At 43.4% G+C, this 22773-nt stretch overlaps 4 protein-coding genes across 5 annotated transcripts; all 4 read left to right on the forward strand.

Moving 5' to 3' along the window:
• The first annotated feature begins 3466 nt into the window (after window positions 1-3466).
• LOC120709082 (alpha-glucosidase 2-like) lies at window positions 3467-12033 on the forward strand. 2 transcript variants are annotated; one of them, XM_039994601.1, is made up of 22 exons: window positions 3467-3902; window positions 4697-4770; window positions 5026-5277; window positions 5515-5689; window positions 5816-5902; window positions 5997-6065; window positions 6518-6614; window positions 6829-6911; window positions 7265-7372; window positions 7538-7659; window positions 7783-7890; window positions 7984-8057; window positions 8430-8555; window positions 9735-9802; window positions 9909-10058; window positions 10164-10214; window positions 10516-10572; window positions 10662-10808; window positions 10901-10992; window positions 11180-11289; window positions 11371-11434; window positions 11528-12022. In XM_039994601.1, the coding sequence occupies exons 1-22, from the start codon at window positions 3561-3563 to the stop codon at window positions 11679-11681; spliced, it is 2610 nt and encodes an 869-aa protein (XP_039850535.1). In that variant the 5' UTR covers window positions 3467-3560; the 3' UTR covers window positions 11682-12022. The 2 variants fall into 2 exon arrangements, with proteins under 2 accessions (XP_039850535.1, XP_039850534.1); XM_039994600.1 differs by having other exon boundaries at window positions 3482-3902; window positions 11180-11434; window positions 11528-12033.
• Window positions 12034-14131: 2098 nt separating this feature from the next.
• On the forward strand, window positions 14132-15841 carry LOC120709083 (probable arabinosyltransferase ARAD1). The gene is made up of 2 exons (XM_039994602.1): window positions 14132-14716; window positions 15481-15841. Exons 1-2 carry the CDS (start codon window positions 14207-14209, stop codon window positions 15787-15789), a joined length of 819 nt encoding a protein of 272 aa, XP_039850536.1. The 5' UTR covers window positions 14132-14206; the 3' UTR covers window positions 15790-15841.
• On the forward strand, window positions 15657-17055 carry LOC120709084 (probable arabinosyltransferase ARAD1). Its single transcript, XM_039994603.1, has 3 exons — window positions 15657-15798; window positions 15948-16043; window positions 16244-17055. Exons 1-3 carry the CDS (start codon window positions 15793-15795, stop codon window positions 16661-16663), a joined length of 522 nt encoding a protein of 173 aa, XP_039850537.1. The 5' UTR covers window positions 15657-15792; the 3' UTR covers window positions 16664-17055.
• Window positions 17056-19254: 2199 nt separating this feature from the next.
• Window positions 19255-22498, forward strand: LOC120709085 (exocyst complex component EXO70B1-like). Its single transcript, XM_039994605.1, has 2 exons — window positions 19255-21321; window positions 22039-22498. Exon 1 carries the CDS (start codon window positions 19334-19336, stop codon window positions 21311-21313), a length of 1980 nt encoding a protein of 659 aa, XP_039850539.1. The 5' UTR covers window positions 19255-19333; the 3' UTR covers window positions 21314-21321; window positions 22039-22498.
• Window positions 22499-22773: the final 275 nt, after the last annotated feature.

Below are 22773 nucleotides of genomic sequence, written 5' to 3' on the forward strand. Positions count from 1 at the left end.
TATGTTTTATCTTTTGTGTTTATTCCTTTATTTTGGCTGAAACTCCATAATTGCCTAGAAATTCGTAGAAAATTCCTAAAAATGCAAAGTAAATTTTGTTAGGTTCCTAAAATTGAGATCCATAGAAGAAAAATAGCTGTGCAGAGCAATTGTCACTTTTGGTCTGCTGAAATTTCAGTTTGTGTTAAACCTAGCTTAATTATTGCCGGTAGTTCTAGAGCTCTAAAAATTATGAAAAATTCACAGTGGCTTACTTCTTGTATGTGCAGTCCACTGTAAAAGTTTCAAATGCATGGCCTATGTTCTTGGTGTGGATCTGTTAGTGTTTGTTTTCCTTTTCTAGGGCTAAAAGAAATGTTTTTTCTATATCGTTAATTGTTGGAAAAATTTGTGAGGCATGCTTTACTACTTTCGCGGTGCGCTGATTAATTGTGTTGCTAGATCATGTTTGCAAGTTAGGGTTTTGCTTATAGTTTGCCCTAGCCATGCTCTTTTCTTTATTTAGAGTTTAGTAGTTGTTTTTGGAAGGAAACACTTCAGGCTAAATGTTTGAACTTTGGATTTGCATCGTAAACACTTATGCTTTGCTCTGTGTCCTAACGGTTGCATGTCATATTTTATTCGTGTAGACGCCACGAACGACGCTGTCCACGAGCTAGTTGCTGAGCCGGTCCAGGAGCCACGAGCAGGAGCGCAGCAGGAGGACGCCGTTGAGCCCGCTCCAGAAGACTTTGTTAACCCCGCTGACCTGCAAGGCAAGCCCCGGAGCATAACCATAATTTAAATTATTCAATATTTATTTAAGTATTGTGCATTTATGTTCTAAGAGTTGAATGGAACCATAGTATGCATGTTTTCCCTAGGTACCGTGGGTCTATACTAGTATGCAGGTGTCGATAGAAATGCTCTGCTAAATAGGATTTCGGTAGAAGTCGAGTGATTACTGTCACTCGCGAGTTTAGGATCTTGATCCCTTAGCCTTGGCTTTGAAATGTTTTGTTGAGTAAAGAAAATTGGAGACCGGGCGGAAATGAGTTGGATTAATGGTATAGAATGGATGAAAAGAAATCTCCACCTGTGTCGATTGAGGACCGTTCCATTGTTGGCAGTGATGACTGAGTTTGAACAGTACTAACCACATGCCGGAAGTAGGAGGTAGTCGAAACCGGTAAGCTAATTACCTGATTTACAACGATACTTTGAATCGCGACCTGCTACTCTGGGAGTGGAGTGATGGCGGGTGTTGGAGTGTATGTCGCCTCCTAGTTCTCTGGGAGTTCGCTGTGAGGGACCCTTCACCCGGGTTTTGGCAGGCGTGATTCAGACGTCGGGGGTGATGATGGGAACAATTGACGTGTGTGGCCCGACGGGGTTTACGCGTGTCGTGTGAGTTAGGTCCACCTTGCAAGGTTAAATCGGATCGATTCGCCGTCTCTCTCGGTTAAGAGAACCTTGGTCACTTTGTCACATCGTAGTAAGAAGTTGAATTGAAAACGGAATGGAAAAGGCTAGTTTGTGAGTTCTGAAAGATAATCTGCCCCACCATGCGTGCTCTAGATGATTAGGTGAATTTAGTTAATACTTGGTATACTAAATGGAGCTAAAATATTGAAAGTAAGGATTCACTTCTAGCAGCTTTTCAGCAAAAGAGCTCCAGAGCCAAAAAGCTTTGCATGTCTAGTTAATGGGCTAAGTATACCCAGAGTCGGGTAAGCCTTGCTGAGTATTAGTATACTCAGGGTTGTTGTTGTAACCCTTCTGAGAAGGTTGTGTCCCTGCGGACTTCGAGGAGATCTGTGTGTCCTGGATTGGGCAGCCACTTCCTCCGGGTTGGACCGTCGAGTGGGCCCCATCTTCCCCGTGAAGACCGGGCAGGTTGGCATCACATCGGTGGGCAGGATGTGGAGCTCACCTTTTATCGTCGTCGTGGCTATCGTATTGTATTTCGAACTCAGTTTTAAACTTCCGCTGTGCGTTTGAACTCTGTTGTTTGTATTTAAACCTTTTATGTAAAACTGGTGTTGTAAATTAATTTGAAGATTTCTGTGTGCTGGTAACACCTGTGCTCGTCTTCGTACGGGTCTAAGTGCAATTGTGATCCTGGAGTACAGTAGTTTAATCGGGATTTTACCCGACAGCCTGTCAGGTTACACCGTTTTAAGTGCACAGTAACTTGATTAAGTATTAAGATGATGGTTAGTGCATTTAAGCCGGTTTAATTTGGACGGTGCTGCTACAGTTAAGCGGCGACGAGAGGGTTCGACGAGGCGACGCGTGGTGGTGCCGGGCTGCCGGCGACGAGACGGCGACGAACGGCGTGAGCAGAGAAGGAGATGGAGTTGATGGCAATATCGTAATTAACTCGAAGTTCCAAAACTTCATTTTGTAAACTAAACTTTTATCCATTTTCTTGACCTCAAAAGAAAAACTCTTGAATACCAAAGTTGTTCAAAATTTCGAGATCTACAACTTTCATTTTAGGAAAAAATTCATTTGAAGCTTCGTTTGAAAGTTAAAATTCAAAACTTGAGTGCATTTGAAAAGGTACTATATACTTCAAAATTCAAAATTTTCTCCCATTTTTGTGTGATGACTCGAAAAACTTTGAACACAAAAGTTGTTCGTCTTTTGAAAACCTATAATTTTGGTTTTGGCAAAAATTCATTTGAGCTATATTTTAGAAATTATTATCAAAGCAGATGGGTTCGAAATTTGAAATGTAGTTTCAATCTTTTAAAAACCATGATTCAAAAGACTTGTCATTTCATGTGTGAACTTTCATTTTCTCACTTTAACTTCAACTAGACTTTGGTTTATCATGACGTTAATGTCATGCCAAAACAATTTCATATGTAAACCTTTATTGGTTTGTGAGTTATTGATTGCCAAAGTGCATAAACATGGGCACATACATACACACATACACATGCATGCACACATAAATGTATTCGATTCCATTTTTCTTGGTTGACTATGCATAAAATCATATTTAATATTTCTTGCTTAGTTTTTAAAACTCTGGGATGTCACACTGCCGCCCGGTAGAGGGGCGGCAGGCTCCCGCCAGGGGCCTCCGCGCAAAAAAAAATTTATATTTATTTACATGTAGGTCCCTGCCGCCCCCTGCCGGGTGGTAGGGTTATAAAACTGTAAAATGTGAAACCGAAAATATATTTCTGTAAAAAACGTTTTTAAAATATATAAAAATAAAAAAGCCGCCAAGAACACTATCCTACTAGATGGGCTTAAAGGCCTCACATTGTTTAATTTCTTGGGCTGTAGATGGGTATGGCTAGGCCTAACTAGCACATTGCAATCACGTTTCGCAACAAAAAAAAAAACACATTGAAATCACCGATCACGATGTCCGCGACCATGGCGATTAAGCGTAAAAGCAACATTACGCAACCCCATTTGCAAGGCGGAAGATAGAGCAACTACCTAAATCAAACCCCTCCAGAGTCCAGAGTCCAGACTCCAGACTCCAGTCTCCCCTAGTGACGACTCGACGGAGTCACGGTCCCCAGCAGAACGGAGAGATCGCCGGCGAGAGTTTCCCGATGACCGGCGGCGGCGGCAGCACCCGGCGTCCGGCCGCCGCCGCTAGGAGCCGCGGGAGGCCCTCCGACGCCTCGGAGCCGGAGCCGGACGCTCGCCGAGCCGCGGCCGCAGCGGCGCGGCGCCGTGGCCGCGGCGACCATGGGCCACTGCGCCTCATGGACGTGAGCCCCCGAACCCTCGCGCTCTTAGGGATTGCTTCCTTCGCCCTCATGTCGGTCGCCTTCGTGGCGTATACGGGCGGGTGGTGGGAGGAGGTGGAAGGGGAGGGCGCGGCGACGCTACGAACAGTCATGCGCTCCGTCACGCCGCTGCCGGCGCCCAGGATGATGGATCTGCCTCAGGTGATGCCCATTGGTTTGCCATGTTGTTGTTTCGAGCGTTATATATTAAGTTTCAGTATGTAGAACCTGAAGGTTGAAATGGCACGAGAGCTAAGCTAGTGGGAAAGCACGCCACGGGAACCTCTGTTGATTTTGGATTGGTATCAACCGTAAAATAATGGTGATTACTGATTTAGCATGAAGTGGTACTGTTACCATGAACTAGTGTGCATCACTGGTTTGCATTTGATTGATGGAGTTATTTGAAATGTGTTAGTAAATGTCGCCATTGATCAACAAGCCTAACCAATTTTGTTTACTAGGAAGCATGAACTAGTAGTTGTGCATCACTGGTTTATATTTGATTGATGGTGGAGTTATCTGAAACGAGTTAGTAAATGTTGATATTGATCAACAATCCTAACCAAGTTTGTTTGCTGGGAATCATGAACTAGTAGTAGTGCATCACTGGTTTATATTCGGTTGATGATGGAGTTATCTGTGAAACACATTAGTAAATGTTGCCATTGATCAACCAGCCTAACCAAATTTGCTTGCTGGGAAGCATGACTGCATGAGGAAAACTAGCTAGACTTTCTTGGTTACCAAGCACTTCTTTTGATAAAATATACACTATTTTCTAATTCGTCTGCTGATATGCATTTGAATTTCTCATCTAGGTGCGTTTTAATTCACTCTCCATCTATCAGTTGTTCTGAATAATGCATATTCCAAAGGCTCTCATTTCTTCGTATCATTAAGTTTTGGTTGTAAACAGGTTAGCTTTATGATGGTTCACGTTTAATTGGTTGCAGTTCCAAGGTGACCACAAGGAAAGCTTGTATTGGGGCACTTACAGACCAAATGTGTATCTTGGAATTCGTTCAAGGTGCTTAACTGCTGCAACACCTCTGTATTCTTCTTTATAATACGTTGTCTACGACTATGGAGTACATTTGAAATTCATGGTTTTTGTATCTTTAGTTTTGATGATGTCTTCATACACTCTCCCCTCCCCCCTCCTCCTAGTACTGTATGTGTGTCGTGATATTTCCTATTTGTTGAAAGTATCATTTCTATGCAATAAAAATTCTGTTGAATGTAGCATTTTGAAAATTTTATGCTACTATTACTTGTATTTCAGAACTCCTCTGTCTCTAATTGCTGGATTGATGTGGATTGGCTTGAAAAATGGACAATATTTTCTTCGTCATGTTTGCCAAGATTCTGATGAGCTGAGCACATTTGGGTGGACAGCTCACAATGGTAGGGATTATGGACATCAGGCGCTGGTTGATCATGGCCTATTCTTGACTACTGGTTTTATTAAAGATAAAGGAGAGGGCAGTGGTTATGGTGGAGACTGGGCAGTTCGATTGGATGCTAACAGTGAGAGGTAAGCGAACATTCATTATCTGCAAACAAAAAATGAGCATTTCATTTTTTACTAAAAAGATGTGAGTGCTTCTCAATTTTTAAACATATTAAACACAGGATGGAAAGAATGATGATTCTGTGTTGTTTTTTTTGTTGCCTGATCCCAATTCAGTAGGATATTACCTGTCATTAATAATTTGCAAACCTGCTAAATAATCAAACCAAAAGAATTTATTTCATGTTAAAATTTGTCTAGGTCAAGTTTAAGTGATGCTCAAGGAAGCACCACACATTTGTTTTTCTACATTGCTGACGAAAGTGGAAAGTCAATCACTATGGGGTCACATGCACCTTCATCAAGGGGCCCTGTTCTTTTGGCTTCTGGGTCGCACGATGAGATTGGTGATTGGGAATTGTACTTGAGATCTGAGGTATCCATATGTCTTATTTTCTGACCTTGTTAGCTCTTCAGTGTTGCGTGGTACTGGGATGTGCTGACACAACTCCATTTGGCTAACTTTTATATGGATGTATATGAAACTCTGTTTTTCTCACAGGACAACCTGGAAATTCATAGAGCTGGATTCAAATCAATGAGTATGCATAATCTGAGTGACCTAGTACAACAGGCCGTTGCAACAAATGTATTTAAACTCTTCATCATCTACCTTAATATTTATGAAAAAATTCTGTAGATTTTATGTTTTCATGTTGCTACTTATGTGGACTTCTCTCTAGGCAATGCAAACTGGGAACCTTAACTTGCCAGACACGACTGAAGATTCTTCAAATATAATGATCTATCAGGTAACTGGAAGGACAAGCAAAATTTTTCACTCTATAATGTATGTGCTCATGTAGGTGTGAAGCCTTTTTGATAGAAAGAATTATCAACATCCTCTTATTAACTTTTTCTAAAAGATTAAATGATGCGCAACATGTACTTGTTTCCTCACTAATGTCTGGAAGCAGGTGTTGCATGTCGTAACTTTGATCACTAGCACATCATAAAGCATCTGCATAATGCAGTGTGGTAGCAAAATGTATTAGCACATTAGCTATGCGCACTGTTATGTAATATTAATATGTATGGGTGCATTTTATCTCCACACACACCAAAAAAAAAGAATGGATTTAACACCAAGGAGGATATAACTGAGGTTGTTTGTACTCTGATCCATGTTTGTATTGGTTTAGGCCTCATGTCGTTCCTTATGAGCTATGAGATTATGATTTGTACTTTACTTTTATTTTTGCAGGTTTCCATAAAGACTCCTGCTCAAATAGATATAGTATTCTTGTCAGGATCTGCCTCGAAAAATCCAACTGTTGAAGAACGGATTAGCAAGCTAACAGGTGATTCTGCTGCATACTGATACTTTCGTGTGTTTTTGTCATGAGATGCAAAGACACTTCTTTATTAAAACAAATCTACTTGGGCTCTTTGAGTATCGACTTGTTCTACACCCTTGCATAGTTTGTCAGATCTGTTTTTATGTACGTCTTATGCTTTCAGTGAATCTGAAATTCGAGAATGTTGGAAGCATGTCTTAGTCACTGATGATGTCAGGTCCCATGCTGAGTGCTCGTCTTGAATCAAAACAAAAGGAATTTGAAGAGAGATATGATCAAATATTCAATGTAAATAATAAGGTACACTCTGTTGGATGAACATCCTGTTTTCCATTCCACATTATTTTGTTTTTTTCACTATCTGCACTTGTTCTCATTTTATTGTATATTACTATTTCCTACAAATTACAATTTATGTAATTTCTTAATTCAAATGTCTTCCCCAAGGGATGACTCTTGTATTCGTTTGTGTATATCAGTACTGCAGTAGTGTCATTCAAGTATGGGTGTCAGTGCGCTTCATTTTACAGTTGAAAAGCATTTTAAAATTTATTTTTTTCCCTGTGAGATAAGCAATATCGTAGATAATTGGTGAAGCTTGACTGAAGTTTTGTGCTGGTCCTACGCTGATGTGGTTTTTTACTTTGATTCAGATTGATTCCAAAGAATTATCTGTTGGTAGAGCTGCCTTGTCAAATCTTCTTGGTGGTGTTGGCTACTTCTATGGGCAGTCCAAAATTGCGCTTCCAAAAGGTTTTACAGTAAGTTTTAGGGCTTCATCTGACATTAATTCCAGCTTGCTATATCAGGGTACTTTTATTTCTGTTATTGGCCATGTGTTAGTTTTATATTGTTTGTAGTATGTTGCATCTGAATCTTAAGATGATTACTACAGACAACCATTAATGCTTATTTTTCTCTGCCAGCAAAAAAATGGGGATAAATATATTCCATATTGGCCAGCTGCGTTATATACTGCTGTACCCAGCCGCTCATTCTTTCCAAGGGGATTTCTGTGGGATGAGGGCTTCCATCAATTAGTCATTTGGTAATATCCCATCATCTCAGTGTTCAGTGAAGGGTTTGCGATAATTCAGTTCAGCAAGTTTGTTGGTTTGCGCTGGTGTTATCACTTTCTGCTCTAACATACATCCTCGGTGGTGATGTACAGGCGTTGGGATGTGCATATATCAATGGATATCATTGGACATTGGTTAGATCTGCTTAATTCAGATGGATGGATTCCTAGGGAGCAAATCTTAGGAGCTGAAGCTTTAAGGTAGACTCTGCTAGGAACTATGTACTATGGTCAAAACCAGTGATAAATTTAGTGTGGCATGTCTTATATCATCCAACTTCTGCAATCATGCAGTAAAGTTCCTGAGGAGTTTGTTCTGCAGTACCCTTCAAACGGAAATCCTCCAACTTTATTTCTTGCGATACGTGGTAAGGCATTACTTTCTTTCTTGCTCTTCATATTGTTGATGTGTTTATCTATCAGTGTTGATATCTAATTATTTGTTCTTCTCGACATTTAGTGCAATGTGCATTCATTGCATGCCTTTACTTGAAAAATGTTGAAGGATAACACAATAAATCAATCTATATTTATTAGCTGAAGTTCTCTATTATGAAAAATCTTGCAAATTATGTTGGTCTGTACAGTTTTGGGGCAGTTTATCAAATTATAAAATCAAATACTAAGAAATTTTGTTGACTGGCAAGCACCACAGGTTTGTTAAATGGATGGTGGTCTACAGTCAAATCTTGCATTTGAATACTCAATTAATTTGCCGTATGCCCTTTTTCTTTGGACAGATTTGGCAAGTGGAATACACGCAAAACAGTTTTCAGATGATGAAGCTGAAAAGATCTCTGCTTTCCTTGAAAGGGCTTATATGAGGCTGAATTCTTGGTTCCAATGGTTCAACAGTACACAATCAGGTAAGGTTATTTGTTCCACTTTAATTTTCTGTACTCACTGACTAGTGTGTGGTTGGGGTTTAATGCTATTTCCATGATTATTTTCTGAGAAACCCAAACATGGCAAACCAAGTAACCAACAGGCTGTAATATGGTCTTTTGACATGATAACGAGAACCACTAGCTCAATTGACTATTGTTAGGCACAATTTGTGGTTGTATGACCCAAAAAAAAATCACAAGTGAATAGTGATATTATTTGGCTTTCAAATCTTAATCGGGTACTATTAATTTTTTTCGGTTGGATTGAGGAAGTTTATCCAGTTACTGCTGGCTTCAGTTCACTTATTGTGGTCAGCATACGTTTCTGGTAATGTTAGCGTGATAGATTGGGCTGGCCCATTGGGCTTAGGACGCCGGCCTATCGGACAGGGCTGCCGTGGGTTTTATGGTAGATTGATATGTATTAGGCAAGGATCTCCGTTGATTGGGTGTATTCTATAAACCCTAGACGGTCCTTGCTTATATAATGTACCCTGTACTCTCTTCAATCAATCATCCAATTTCCCGAGCCTTTCCTGCTTTCAGGTAAGATATGAACCTAATGATCAGAAATAAATTATTGACATATCTGACAGAGGCATATTGGTCGATCAGCTAGACTACCTTTTCTTCCTTGAGATAAATATCACATTTACAGAAGTGATTTCTGGTTTCCCTATATTTTCTGACCTCAAGTTTGTGAACAAAAATATATATTTGGTTCTCAAGTGTGATGCTCATCTAGTTCAGTAGCTCTTATATCACAAATCCACTGTTCCAATGAGAAAGAAATGTGACAACTGTTTTGAGTCTTTTAAAGCTTGGAAGTTGGAATACTTGTGTACTTTCTGGTCCATCTAAGGGACCTGGCCTGCTTGTTCAATAGGAAGCATGCACTTTGGCAGGGAACGGTTTGCGTGTTTTGATGATCCTCTAAGAAACACCATGTGGCTTCACTTTGTGCACTAGACTCTAGAGCTTTCTACAAATCCATGTAGGCTGTAAGATATAAGATATTTATTCTACAAAATTGTAGTTAAAGGTATGCCCTTGTGAAGGCCAAATGACCATGGATATATGATTGTTCGTTCCATATATGATTCTACTTGTCATGTTAGCGCTTCCCTCTATGGCTCATTTATCCTAAATTGTCCATAGGTAAATACAAAGGCACCTTCTATTGGCATGGAAGAGACAACATGACAACAAGGGAGTTGAACCCAAAGGTTTCTTTTTCTTCTTCTTTTTTCGCATAATTCATTGTTGCTTGCTCCTGTACTGATTAGAGTTCCTTCACTCTGCACTCACCTGATGTTCCCAAGTACCTTGCAGACTTTGACATCTGGATTGGATGACTATCCTCGTGCATCGCACCCTAGTGATGATGAGCGCCATGTTGACCTTCGTTGCTGGATGCTTCTAGCTACAAACTGCATTTGTTCAATTGCAGAGTTTCTTAAAATGGATAGCGCTCTTGAGAAGGTAATTCAGTATCGATGTAGGAACATGAATTGCTAATTTCAAGTTGACTTGTGTCAACCATTGACTGACTCTTTTTTTTTGGAAAACTTTGTTGAATTAATGCAGGATTACTATAAGATGTCAAATCAACTTTCAGATTTTGGAGCACTTAACAAGGTATTGTGCTGTCAATTCCTTCAATTTTGTATTACTGGAATTATTTTTTTCGAGACCTCTGAGTGTTTAGGCCTGTCTTGGCTCCATAAAACCTAACATCTCTCCTCTTGAGCGTGGAACTCTCAATAATTTTGCCTTTATGTAATATTTAACAGAGTTATACATTTATCAAAATTCTGCCCTAAATCATGAGTTTTATTCTATTTTATATAATGGTCATGTTCTGAACCCTGTTTCGTGCCTTCTATGATACAGTATCATGTTTACTTCCAAAATTGATCGATGATTGGCATTTTTACAGTGGCACTTGGATGACAAAATTGGTGCTTATTTCGACTATGGTAACCATACTGAAAAGGTTAGGCGTTTTGCTTCCTCTTAGCTTTGGCATTCTGTTTGCCACACATTGTTGTCAACTTTGATTGTGATGGGAGGTCATTTTTGTAGGTCCGACTGAGATGGTATGATGTCCAAGACAAGGATACTCTGAGACGAGAGCTCTTGCGAGAAACATTACAACCCCCTCAGCTGCAATTAGTACCCCATATTGGTTATGTCAGCCTCTTCCCATTCATGATGGGAGCTATTCCACCTGTATTGCTCTTTACTTCTGTCTGTTTGTTTGTCACTTCAATGATTTTTCTGATGTTCATCCTAAGTAATAATGGCCATTTGACTGTGCTCAGGAATCATGGGTTCTTGAGAAACAGCTTGATCTAATATCCAATACCTCTATATTGTGGACAGATTATGGTCTTCGGTCACTTTCTAGAACAAGGTATAAATGGTCGTGTTTTTGTTCTTTATTACCCTGAAAACTTCTGAAGTATGGCTGTACGAGAGTAGATGCCCCCCCCCCCCCCCACACACACACAGAGTACCTTTCGATGCAATGGTTATTCTAACACCGTTATTTGCTCATCTAACCACCCGGGGCCTGAATTATCTGTTGATACATCGTCCAGTTCAATATATATGAAGCGCAATATGGAGCATGATCCCCCATATTGGAGAGGTGCCATTTGGATAAACATGAACTACATGATTCTTTCAGCACTACATCATTATTCACATGGTAAGCTCTTGAATTGGCTACTTTATCCCCACTGCAAATCTCTATGTTGGCACGCTGATATAACATTGTGCTTTACTGTAGAGGATGGCCCATACAAGGGCAGGGCAGGAGAATTATATGACAAGCTAAGATCAAATCTTATCCGGTGTGTAAATTTTTCCCCCTCCATTAAAGCATATTAGTGAATTAGCAGAACTGCAGCTTGTCTAATATATTGGTAATGGCTCGACATTTACAGGAATATCGTGAAAAATTACCATGAAACTGGTTTCTTCTGGGAAAACTTTGACCAAAAGAACAAAGGAAAGGGAAAGGGTGCACGGTCATTTACTGGATGGACTTCACTTCTTGTTTTGATCATGGCAGAGTCCTACCCGACGTTGCATAGGTGAGATATACATGGCTAACAACCACAGAAGAAGATAACCGTGGCAATTCGAATGGAGGGGCTGGCAACTGGCCATTGTTTAGCTCGACTTCAACCAAAAAAGTGAGGGAACTTGATTCATAGCATACTAAAATTACTCCTTGTCAATCTGTTTAGAATTAGTTACACATTGACATCACCATTCCGTTCTCTATCACTGTAAAATTTTAGTTCCCAGTCCCATTGAAACTCATTTTTGGGGATTTTCTTCAAAACCACCCCGGGAAGCATGAGCTTATAGAAACCGCAAACAATGAAAGCTTGTTAACTATTCCTTTTTGGTTAAAGCTGAACCGTGGAGCTGTACTTACTTGCAATTGCTATCGAGCCTCTGATGAAGGTAATCTGCACCGCCCTTTACCATGCTTGGCCATTTGCACACTGTCCTGAGGGAACATGATGGACAGAGTTAGTGGTACAACGCAATGCAGACATGTGTTTACATATCGTTTAACACTCTACGACTGCCGACTGCGACACACCAATCAACCAATGCAAATGGAAGCACGATCATCGTCAGCGAAAGAGAATAAGGACAACGACACGCCGTTGTTAGCTAGTTTCTTTCATCACCCAATGCAAGCTGACTACGGTCTACAGTGCCGGCTCTCAGGTTTATCAGGCACTGATTTGACTTCTTTTATTTGTCATCACGCACGCGTCCGGTCCAAACTCCAAACTAAACTGCCCGATAATGCCAAGCTCGTCTTGAGTTGGATGTGAATTGAAAACTGAACTCGCGCGGCGCGAGAGACGCGATGCCACGGCGCGCGCGCAAATCTCGCGTTCAAATTGCAGAATTTTCCTCGCCATGTGCATCATGCATGATGAGTATACGGGGACAAGAAAGGCTAGCGACTTCAATTTTCAAGGGGTACGAGCAATTAGTGGTATGGTATGCATGACATGTGTTTACAAATCGTTTTAACACTCTGTAACGTAGGCCCTGGACCCCGTGTGTCACTGTGTCTTGCTTGCTGCGTCTGCGAGCATCAATCTATCCCCTGTCTTGCAAGCAAAGTACTTGTCCTGAACACTGACACCATGTTCGGCTGGTATGGTTTAGGCTGCTATCGGCTGCTGGGCTGAATCTCGCTGGCCCAGCCGTTCGGATGGTCTGCAGCAGCCGTTCGGATGGTCTGCAGCAGTCGTTCGGCTGTTCTACTTCGCACTGGTCAGTCCTTTTCCCAATCGCACACTCAGCTAATGTTCCCTTCCCCTGACAAGTTGTTGCTTAGTTACTGATTTCCTTTTTCAGTTCTTTTTTTCCGTATTATAAAGCACACGACAGAGCTGGTAGCAGCCTGTTAATTTATTAGGGCACCGTCATACTCGAACAATCGTAGTCCTGCCGGAGAATCACATGCGATCAATTAACGGAGTTTTGCCAGGCCTCCTGCAATTGATCTCTTTGTTCACGCGTCAGTGCCATTTATGTACGGTGATAGTACCGTTGCTCCAAAGTCCAAGCATGCAGTACTCACCTACACTGGAGTACTGAGGAATTTCCCTTCATTTATTTGGGAAAAAACAGTTGCTATGAAACGAGAAGGAAAGCATATATATTATACGGTATTTCAAAGGGTTTTTCTCTCTTACAGGGAGGCAAATGTGCCTCAATTTTGCTTCTGATGATTAATCTGACTAACAAGGTGATTGGTAGACCTTCGAAAGTGCGACGGTTTAATTTAGTACATTAGAAGTATCTTTTGTTAAGGCCGCCTCCAACAGTGTGGTCGAAATCTAATGCCTACATGGAGGGAAGAGATAGTAAAAAAAAAAGAATTCTCTCGGGTGCCCTTCCGATCCCGGTAAATACGCTCTCTAGTGGCCATGGGAAGCGTGTCATGCGCTAAAGGAGAACCAAGCGCTAGCGCAGCAAGATTCACGGTTTTTTCCCTCCTCCACTTCAGCGCAGGCTATTTTCACTTCCTAGGCCCTATATTGGCTAGTGGGTGAAAAAGTTTTCATAAAAACTTTTCGCCTTTTTTGACTACTAATTGACTACTAATTAGAGATATTAAACGAAGTCTAATTACAAAATAATTTTCACAATTATGGCACTGTAGCATGTGATGTAGCTAATAAAGTCTTTGGACGCATGAGTAGAGAATGTTTATATGTGGTTACTGTAGCATCACTGTAGCCAACTCATTAGATTCGTCTCGAAAAATTACACTCATCCGTAAGTTTTACAAATAAATTTCGTTTAGTACTCCATATATATATTTATCTTTTTGTGAAATTTTTTTCACGTCATGAATCAAACATGGTCCTAGACTGCCCCTGTCCTAGGCACCACCGTGGTCGCGGTCCAGAAAACGAATCGCACACACAAAGCACAGAGCACAGAGCCGTCGCCATCGCACGCGTCCACCCAAAACCGTTCACCAGCTTTAACCCCCCCCCCCAAGCCCCGACTACCAACACCGCCGCCGCTACCACCATCAGCATTCAGCAGGCACAGTGCGAGCCGGCGGCGGTGGCGGCATGGGGGCGCCGAGCAGCCGCGCGGTGGCCTTGGGCGCGGCCTTCCTGCTGCTCCTCGTCGCGCTGCCCTCCACCTTCCTCTACCTCACCTCCGCCGCCACCCCCGCCGCCTCCCGCGCCGCGCTCCTCAACCTCAAGCCCTTCTCCGCGCGGTGCCCGCCCGCCGCGGCCCCGCCGCTCCGCGTCTTCATGTACGACCTGCCCCCGCGCTTCCACGTCGCCATGATGGCGGCCGACGGCCCCAACGCCACTGCGGCGGGGCCGTTCCCCGCGTGGCCGCCGTCGGCGGGCGGGATCAGGCGGCAGCACAGCGTGGAGTACTGGATGATGGCGTCGCTGCAGGACGGGGGAGGCGGAGGGGGAGCGGGATCGGAGAGGAGGGAGGCGGTCAGGGTGCGGGATCCCGACGCCGCCGAGGCCTTCTTCGTGCCCTTCTTCTCCTCGCTCAGCTTCAACGTGCACGGCCGCAACATGACCGACCCCGACACCGAGGCCGACCGCCTCCTGCAGGTGCCGCAATTCTCAGATTATTTTTTTACCAATTTTTATTATTTTGTTGATTAGCATTAGTTCGGCTCAGACAGCTCTGTACAAATTGCGTGTTTCGGGGGGAAAAGCATTTGGCTATATAATAGGATGCCAGGAAAAAGGAGCCAGAATTACCCGGTGAAAGATCAATGAGCCACTGAACACAACGCTAAGCACATCAAAATCCCTGAGAAAATAGAATTAATAAGCACATCGAAGATAACCCATAGAGGAAAAATCTGTTGGTATTTGGACAATGCTCTCACTAGTTGGTGTTCAGCTGCCATCAACTGTGCTATTGATGAGGTGTCTCCCCAAATTCTATAGGCTTGCCTGTATCCCCCCCCCCCCCCCCCTTGCTCGATAATATAGTGTGGCATCTTTATGTCACTGTAGTGATTAATGTAATGTTTTGTTCACCCGGGTCTCCGAGATGTGGGCATGTGGCTGGGTGCAAGTTTTTCTACTGTTTGATGATCTGATGGCTCCTTTCAAGCTCTTTGGCAAGTTTCAAACTGTTGCATTGCGCAATGCACATGTGCGAAAGAAAAAAAAACTCTTCTGATATGTCGGAATTGTAATTGAGCTAATCTGGAGTGGCGTCTTGCCTTGCGAAGTATATGATTATGTTCCATTTTATTTTAACAACAACAAAGACTTTCGGTCCCAGTTCATTATAATGTTAGAAAATGTAATTTCATATAATCAAACAGTTTTTAATTCGTCTTGCTATCATTCTCATGTAGGTTGAACTTATGGACATTCTATGGAAGTCTAAATATTGGCAACGATCTGCAGGCCGTGACCACGTGATTCCCATGCATCACCCTAATGCTTTCAGATTCCTGCGAAACATGGTGAATGCATCTATTCTTATAGTTGCAGACTTTGGGAGATACACAAAGGAACTGGCTTCCTTGAGGAAAGATGTTGTGGCACCATATGTGCATGTTGTGGGTTCCTTTATTGATGATGATCCACCTGATCCATTTGAGGCTCGTCATACACTGCTTTTCTTTCGAGGCCGTACTGTCAGGAAAGATGTATGGAACTGATTTATGATAGTAATAAACTCCCTCTGGGCCCTGGCCTTCCTCTAATTTGCTATTTTGGTTTACTGGTTTCCCCATAGTTGAATTTTTCTATATCTAAAGCAACATTAAGGTTAAGTTTCAGAAATTTGACATTTATGGCATTCATTTTTCCTCCCTAGGAAGGGAAGATCCGGGCAAAACTTGCAAAGATATTGAAAGGAAAGGGTGGTGTGCGCTTTGAGAATAGCTTTGCCACAGGCGACGGCATTAAAATAGTAAGGGACATTTTTCATTTCCACTGTCCTCTACTTAGTGGTCTAATCTCAAATGAATATGCCCCTCACATTATTAGTGTTTTCTGACTATAGGTTAGCCTTTTATTTATAATTTTACTTTGTCTGGGTCATATTAACTTTTTTCGATTAAGGCATCTTGATATGGATATAAATTTACAGAATCTGTTTGATCCTAACAGTCTACAGAAGGTATGCGGTCATCGAAGTTTTGTCTTCACCCTGCTGGGGACACTCCTTCCTCGTGCCGCCTGTTTGATGCCATTGTCAGTCACTGTGTTCCTGTGATTGTGAGCAGTCGCATCGAGCTCCCTTTTGAAGATGAGATTGATTACAGCGAATTCTCCCTTTTCTTCTCAGTTGAAGAAGCTCTAAGACCTGATTACTTGATCAACCAGCTCAGGCAGATATCCAAAAAGAAGTGGGTTGAGATGTGGTTGAAGCTAAAAAATATATCTCACCACTATGAGTTCCAGTATCCCCCCAGGAAAGGTGATGCTGTGAATATGATATGGAGGCAGGTGAGGCACAAAATCCCTGCAGTTAACCTTGCCATTCACAGGAATAGAAGACTAAAAATTCCAGACTGGTGGGGACAATAGTCTTTGAGTAGTGTACATATTACCCTATCCACTGGTAAACCTGGTTATTTTTGGTGCGTGATCTTATCCAAGGACCAGTGCTCATCTTATCCAAGGACCGAGCCCACAACTATGCTGTGCTGGGAACTGACATTGTCACCCTTTTTTTGGTTCATTTTTTGATAGGATAAGTATTTTTTCCCCTGAAACTACAAAATACTGGGAACAAATATTATTTATAGTGAAGATTTACCTGACAAATAGGATATATCTGTATCTTCTTTGTACTAGCTTACTGAAAGTTGCAATATATTCCTGTTGCTGGTGCTGGTAGATACCGTTCATCTCAGTGCTTGCTTGTACTATGGATCTGTTGACTTCAATGGCAGAGTTTTCAATGCTTAGCTTGATCATTCTACTGAATTTCACCTTGGGTTGGTGAGATGGTGTGAACTCTGTTGGAACCTTCTTATGTTTGTCGGATCCTGCATTAGTCATTAAGCAAACCTGATCATGCATCAGATGTGAATCTGAGCCTCTGGTTTTATTATTAGTTTAGAATGTAGGAAGAAGGTTGCTGAAAAGATGGGATGAAAGGAACGTTTCTTCCAAGGTGCTCTGCCGCTCGGGGATTATCATTGTTTGCCTGATTTTATATCATTGACTTGGTAGCACATGCCTGCTGGGGAGCATATCATTATTTTTTCAACTTGCAATTTTTCAATAACAGTTTTCCAAGCTAATCTGTAGTTGTGCACTTGATTAAACACAAGAGGCATCGGTACCTTGCATTGGGCATGCAGATGCGGACACGTCATCACACTATCACAGTCCACGCAAGAGCTTCGTAAGCACTAGGAGTTGAGAACCATGACATGTATGAACCGTCTGCTTAAACTTTTGACTAGCGGACACGTCATCACACTATCTTATTGCAGAGCTATAAGCTGGTCCCAGGAGGAGGGCGCTGACCATTGCCTGCCTGGCTGACCGTCAGGATCAGGAGCAGCAGCAAACAGTAGGAGACCATTGACATTGACCCCAAGAAGAGACCTGCTGCGGCGGTGAAGGTGAAGCCGTGAAGAAGAGGGGTGCCGGTGCGCATGCGCACGCCATTATGCATGACACTCCCGAGATTAGTGATTTCTTTGAAGAAACCCGAGATTAGTGATGATGCAATCACCGGAGGGAGAGAGAAATAAAAGGACAAGCAGACCGAGACAGCAGAGCAAGCATTCTTGGGGGAATAGGAATATACTAGGGTAGCCCACCCCTCCATGATCCTTCCAGAGGACAAGCAAACAGCACGGGCACGAGACCATGTGCCTGCGGCCTGAGAAACTTTTGGTTTACTCTTTACTGCAACGAAACAACCAGAGAATAATGATACCAGTTGGCTGAAGTAGGTGACTAGCTGGGATAGTGTACCGGATGAATGTGTTCCTTTTGAGCGAGGCATTTCCTCCTAAAAATGGACAAGCAAAAGTATGATGGTGGCTGTCAATCGGCCACATTTGCTGAAATCAACGACATTGCGGAACTGAGTTCGGTGCTTAAGTTTTTTGGGCTGGAGAACAGAATTGGGCTGATCTATCACCACCTGATACCTCATGAGTACACGTTTAGCTTAATAGTAAGGAATGAGTTCGTCCCACCAAAAATTATGGGATGACTTGATGATGGACAATCTGTATTGTAAAATAATGACAAGCTCAGCTAAGCCGGATGGAGTGGACGAGTTTGAGCATGGATATCTCAATCAATCATTTGGGTATTTGCCATCAGCCATCAAGGCAGGGGAAAGCGGCAATCATAAGATGGGCACGTTTTTTTTTCTTTTTCCAGACGATGAGATGGACACGTATTTTAGCATGGCAATCAAATGGCTCCAATTGTTAACGTGTCTTTGGTTCGGCTAAACTGCTGTACCAAGTGAATGAAATTTACAGTGCTACAGCTGCTCTATAAAACCAGATAATAGTTTCAATTTTAACTAAATTTATAAAAAATTACTTGCGACATCGATCAGACTCCCACTACCAATGCCATGGTGCTGAATCGCATGGCATGCTGGAATTTGCTACTGACTGCAGCTTTCCTGCTACAGACACAGATATTGGCCGCACACAAGACAAGCAGCGTTTAGTTCTCGATTTTGTTTGCACAGTAGCTATCAAATCAAACTTTCAAACATATGCATAAAGTATTAAATATAATTGGAAAAAATAATTAATTACATAGTTTAACTGATTCATACGAGATGAATCTAATAATATTAATTAATCTATAATTAAATATTAATTGTCAAATAACAACAAAACGTGCTACAGTATCTAAATCCAAACTTTTTCACAACTAAACAACCCCACAGCTGGATTGCGGTAGATGATCGGGCAGTCCGAGGCGAATCCGAATCCCTTCCGTACGATCAGAATCCAGCGATATCGGCCAGCTGTGGTGGTGGTAATAACCCATCAAGCGAGTGAGAAAGACAGGGAGAGCAGCAAACCACCCGGCGACCGATTCAAAACCGCCCAGCTCAGCACGATTAGTGGTAGTCGACTCCATTTCGCTTCCCATTCCATTCGCCTTCGCCCCGGCTTCCACCATCCCCTTCCCCCCTCCTCCACCCCCCCCCCACCCGTTCGAAGCGCCGGTTCCTGCTCCCGATCCAGCCAGCGGCGACCCGGGATGGCGGCGGCGCCGCCGGACGGGCAGGAGAAGGTGATCGCGGCGGCGCAGCACATCGTCAAGTCGCTCGCCAGCTCCAAGAACGCCGCCGACGACATGATCCGCATCCTCTCCGGCTTCGACAACCGCCTCTCCCTCATGTCCGACCTCTTCCCCCCGCCCCCGGGGGCCGCGGCCGGCGGTCCCATCAGCGAGGCGGACGAGGGGACCTCCCAGGGGGACGGGGAGGGGCACGAGGAGGACGAGCCCGACCCCAACGACGACGACGCCGCGGCGCGGGCCGAGGCGGAGTGGGACGCCGCAGCGGAGGTGATCGAGCGCTGGGACTCCCCCTCCGCCGGGGACAGGACGGTGTTCGGCTCGCGGGAGGACGCCGAGGAGTACCTCGCCGCTGCCGCCTGCCTCGCGGGCGCGCCGGGCCCGCGCGCCGAGGCCGCGCTGCAGGCCGCGATGGCGCGGCTCGAGGACGAGTTCCGCCACCTGCTCATCCGCTGGTCCTCGCCGCTCGCCGCCGAGGACCTGCAGGCGTCGCTCCTCCGCCGGCTCTCGCTCACCGTACCCTCCTTCAACTCCTCCGCCGTAGACCTAGATTGCCCCTCCTTCGCCAACCACGCCGGCGAGGGCGGGGACGAGCCGGCCGGCAGGAGCTCGGTCTCCGACGACGAGATCTCGCCCTACCTCATCGCTCCGGACACCGTTGGCGCCCTCAGGGACATCGCGGACGTCATGCTGCGCGCGGGCTACGCGCCCGAGCTGTGCCAGGTCTACGGGGAGGTGCGCCGGGACACGCTCATGGAGTGCCTCGCCGTGCTTGGGGTCGACAGGATGAGCCTGGAGGAGGTACAGCGCGTGGAATGGGGCGTTCTTGACGGCAAGATGAAGAAATGGATCCAGGCGCTCAAGGTCGTTGTCCGGGGCCTTCTTGCTGAGGAGCGACGCATCTGCAGCCAGATTCTTGTGGCCGACCCAAATGCTGAGGAGGAGTGCTTTGCTGAGGCGGCCAAGGGATGCGTCCTGCAGCTGCTCAACTTTGGTGATGCCATTGCAATTGGGAAGAGATCGTCTGAGAAGCTGTTCCGCATCCTTGGTATGTATGAAGCGTTAGCGGATGTGCTGCCAGAGCTTGAGGGTTTGTTCTCAGGTGAGGCCAAAGATTTCATCAAGGAAGAGGCTGAGGGGATACTTGTGCGGCTTGGTGATGCAGTGCGTGGCACGATTGCTGAATTTGCCAGTGCCATACAAGGAGAGACTTCTCGGAGGCCGCTGCCCGGTGGGGAGATCCACCCCCTCACACGTTATGTTATGAACTATGTACGGCTTCTTGCAGATTACAATGCCTCGCTGAATCAACTTCTCGAATATTGGGACACTGAGCTGAATGGGGGTGATAATCCAAACATGACTCCATTGGGGCATTGCGTGCTCATGCTGATCACACACCTACAGAGCAAAATTGATGAGAAATCGAGGCTGTATGAGGATGAGGCGCTGCAGAACATATTTTTGATGAACAATCTGCTGTACATTGTGCAGAAGGTGAAGGATTCAGAGCTGAAGACATTGCTTGGTGATAACTGGATTCGCAAGCGCCGTGGTCAGATAAGGCAATACTCTACAGGGTATCTCCGATCGTCATGGACTAGGGTGTTAGCTTGCCTGAGAGATGATGGGTTGCCACAGACAATGGGTTCATCAAGTGCACTCAAGAACGCACTGAAGGATAGATTCAAGAACTTCAACTTGGCCTTTGAGGAGTTGTACAGGACACAGACATCATGGAGGGTTGTAGATCCTCAGTTAAGGGAAGAGCTGAAGATTTCCATCTCGGAGAAGGTTCTTCCTGCATACCGTTCATTTGTTGGGAGATTTCGGGGCCAGCTGGAGGGAGGGAGGGGGTCTGCAAGGTACATAAAGTACAACCCTGAGGATTTAGAGAACCAGGTTTCAGATTTCTTTGAAGGGAAAAGGCCAAATGCTTGATGGTCAAGGTAGGTTCTATTCCCAGACTCTGTTTATATTTTATTGAAATTGTATCTTTAGATTACTTTATAGATCATGAAATTGCAGCAAACAGTTATATATTTTCAGTAGTTTTGTAGTTTAGTAAACAATATTTGTTCTAGATTCTTCAATGGTTTATAAGTTTCGTACTTAACTGAGTGATGTCCTGAGGGATTCTGATACATCAGTTGGCAATAATTTGCTAGCTCTTATATGCAAATTTAAATGAACCAGAAAATTCTCCTGGAGAACTGAACCCTAATCCCATAATTTGAATTCCCTCTAGCTGTTTCTTCCAGCTGCGTCACTTCCATAAGGGCATATGTTACTTGTAATCCTTGCACTTGAGAACTTAATGTAAATTGACAACCACAGTTTATCCTGCAAGTTTTTTTTTTGATTTTTATGGCTTGAGAATATCATGTTAACTGAGAACCACAATTTAGCCAGAGCTTTGCACAATCCCTCTAGAACACCGTGTCAAGTTTAATCAGCTTTCATGCGCTTCTTATAAGAGAATACTAGCATGGCATATTTTCCTTCATAGATGGATTACATTCATGATAATAAAATTACAGAATTAATGAAGGGGTGATTATTTCCCCAAAAGTTCATCACTTATCAGTTAATGTTAGTCATTCTGTAGTCAAAAACTTTTGTGAGTCTGGCTAAGAAGCTAATCTTCTGATCCTTTCTATGTTCAGGGATGTTCATATCAATGATGCCTCCAACTCCCATAGTCCCATGGAAATTTTGATGATGCTAGTTCCAAGTCCCGTCCAAATTTTATTGGCACTACTGTACAGGGAACTCGACCTTCCATTCGTCTTTTGAAGGTCTGAAGATGGAAATATAAACTTCTCCTGAACTGACCGAAATGATGTGAACTGCAAAGCAACCTAAATTGAATGATTTAGCTTCTCATCCTTGATCCTGTCAAGGTGAGTGGTGACATTATTGAGGCTTGCACATGGAATTATGACAACTGAATCTGTCATGAGCTGTGTAATCCCAATTCTTACATTTTGCCCTTCTTTTGTTGATTGTAACATCTTGTCACTATTGTTTGACTTCAAAGAATGTTGGTGCTTGGCATTTTTATGTACAATTATACTAGCAGTTATGTTCACATTTAACTTGTGGCAACGTTTCTTATGTTCAGCATGTCTTTTGCAGCCTTTTGTTGTATTCATTTTTTCATAATGACTTATGATGTTCTTAGTCTTGTCAGTTCATGATGACTTATGATGTTCTTAGTCTTGTCAGTTCATAGGCATTCTCTGTTTATCCAACTTAATTGCATTTATTATTTTGCATGTGCTATCTGATTGATGATGACATTGGGATCTTTCCTTTAATTCCCTAGTTTCATACTTTGATGTGTGCCTTCTGGATGTTTTTTAATATAGATGCCTGAGGTTGCATAGTGTGGTCGTGTA

Source organism: Panicum virgatum, chromosome 5K, assembly GCF_016808335.1.
Source record: "Panicum virgatum strain AP13 chromosome 5K, P.virgatum_v5, whole genome shotgun sequence".
Taxonomy (NCBI): domain Eukaryota; kingdom Viridiplantae; phylum Streptophyta; class Magnoliopsida; order Poales; family Poaceae; genus Panicum; species Panicum virgatum.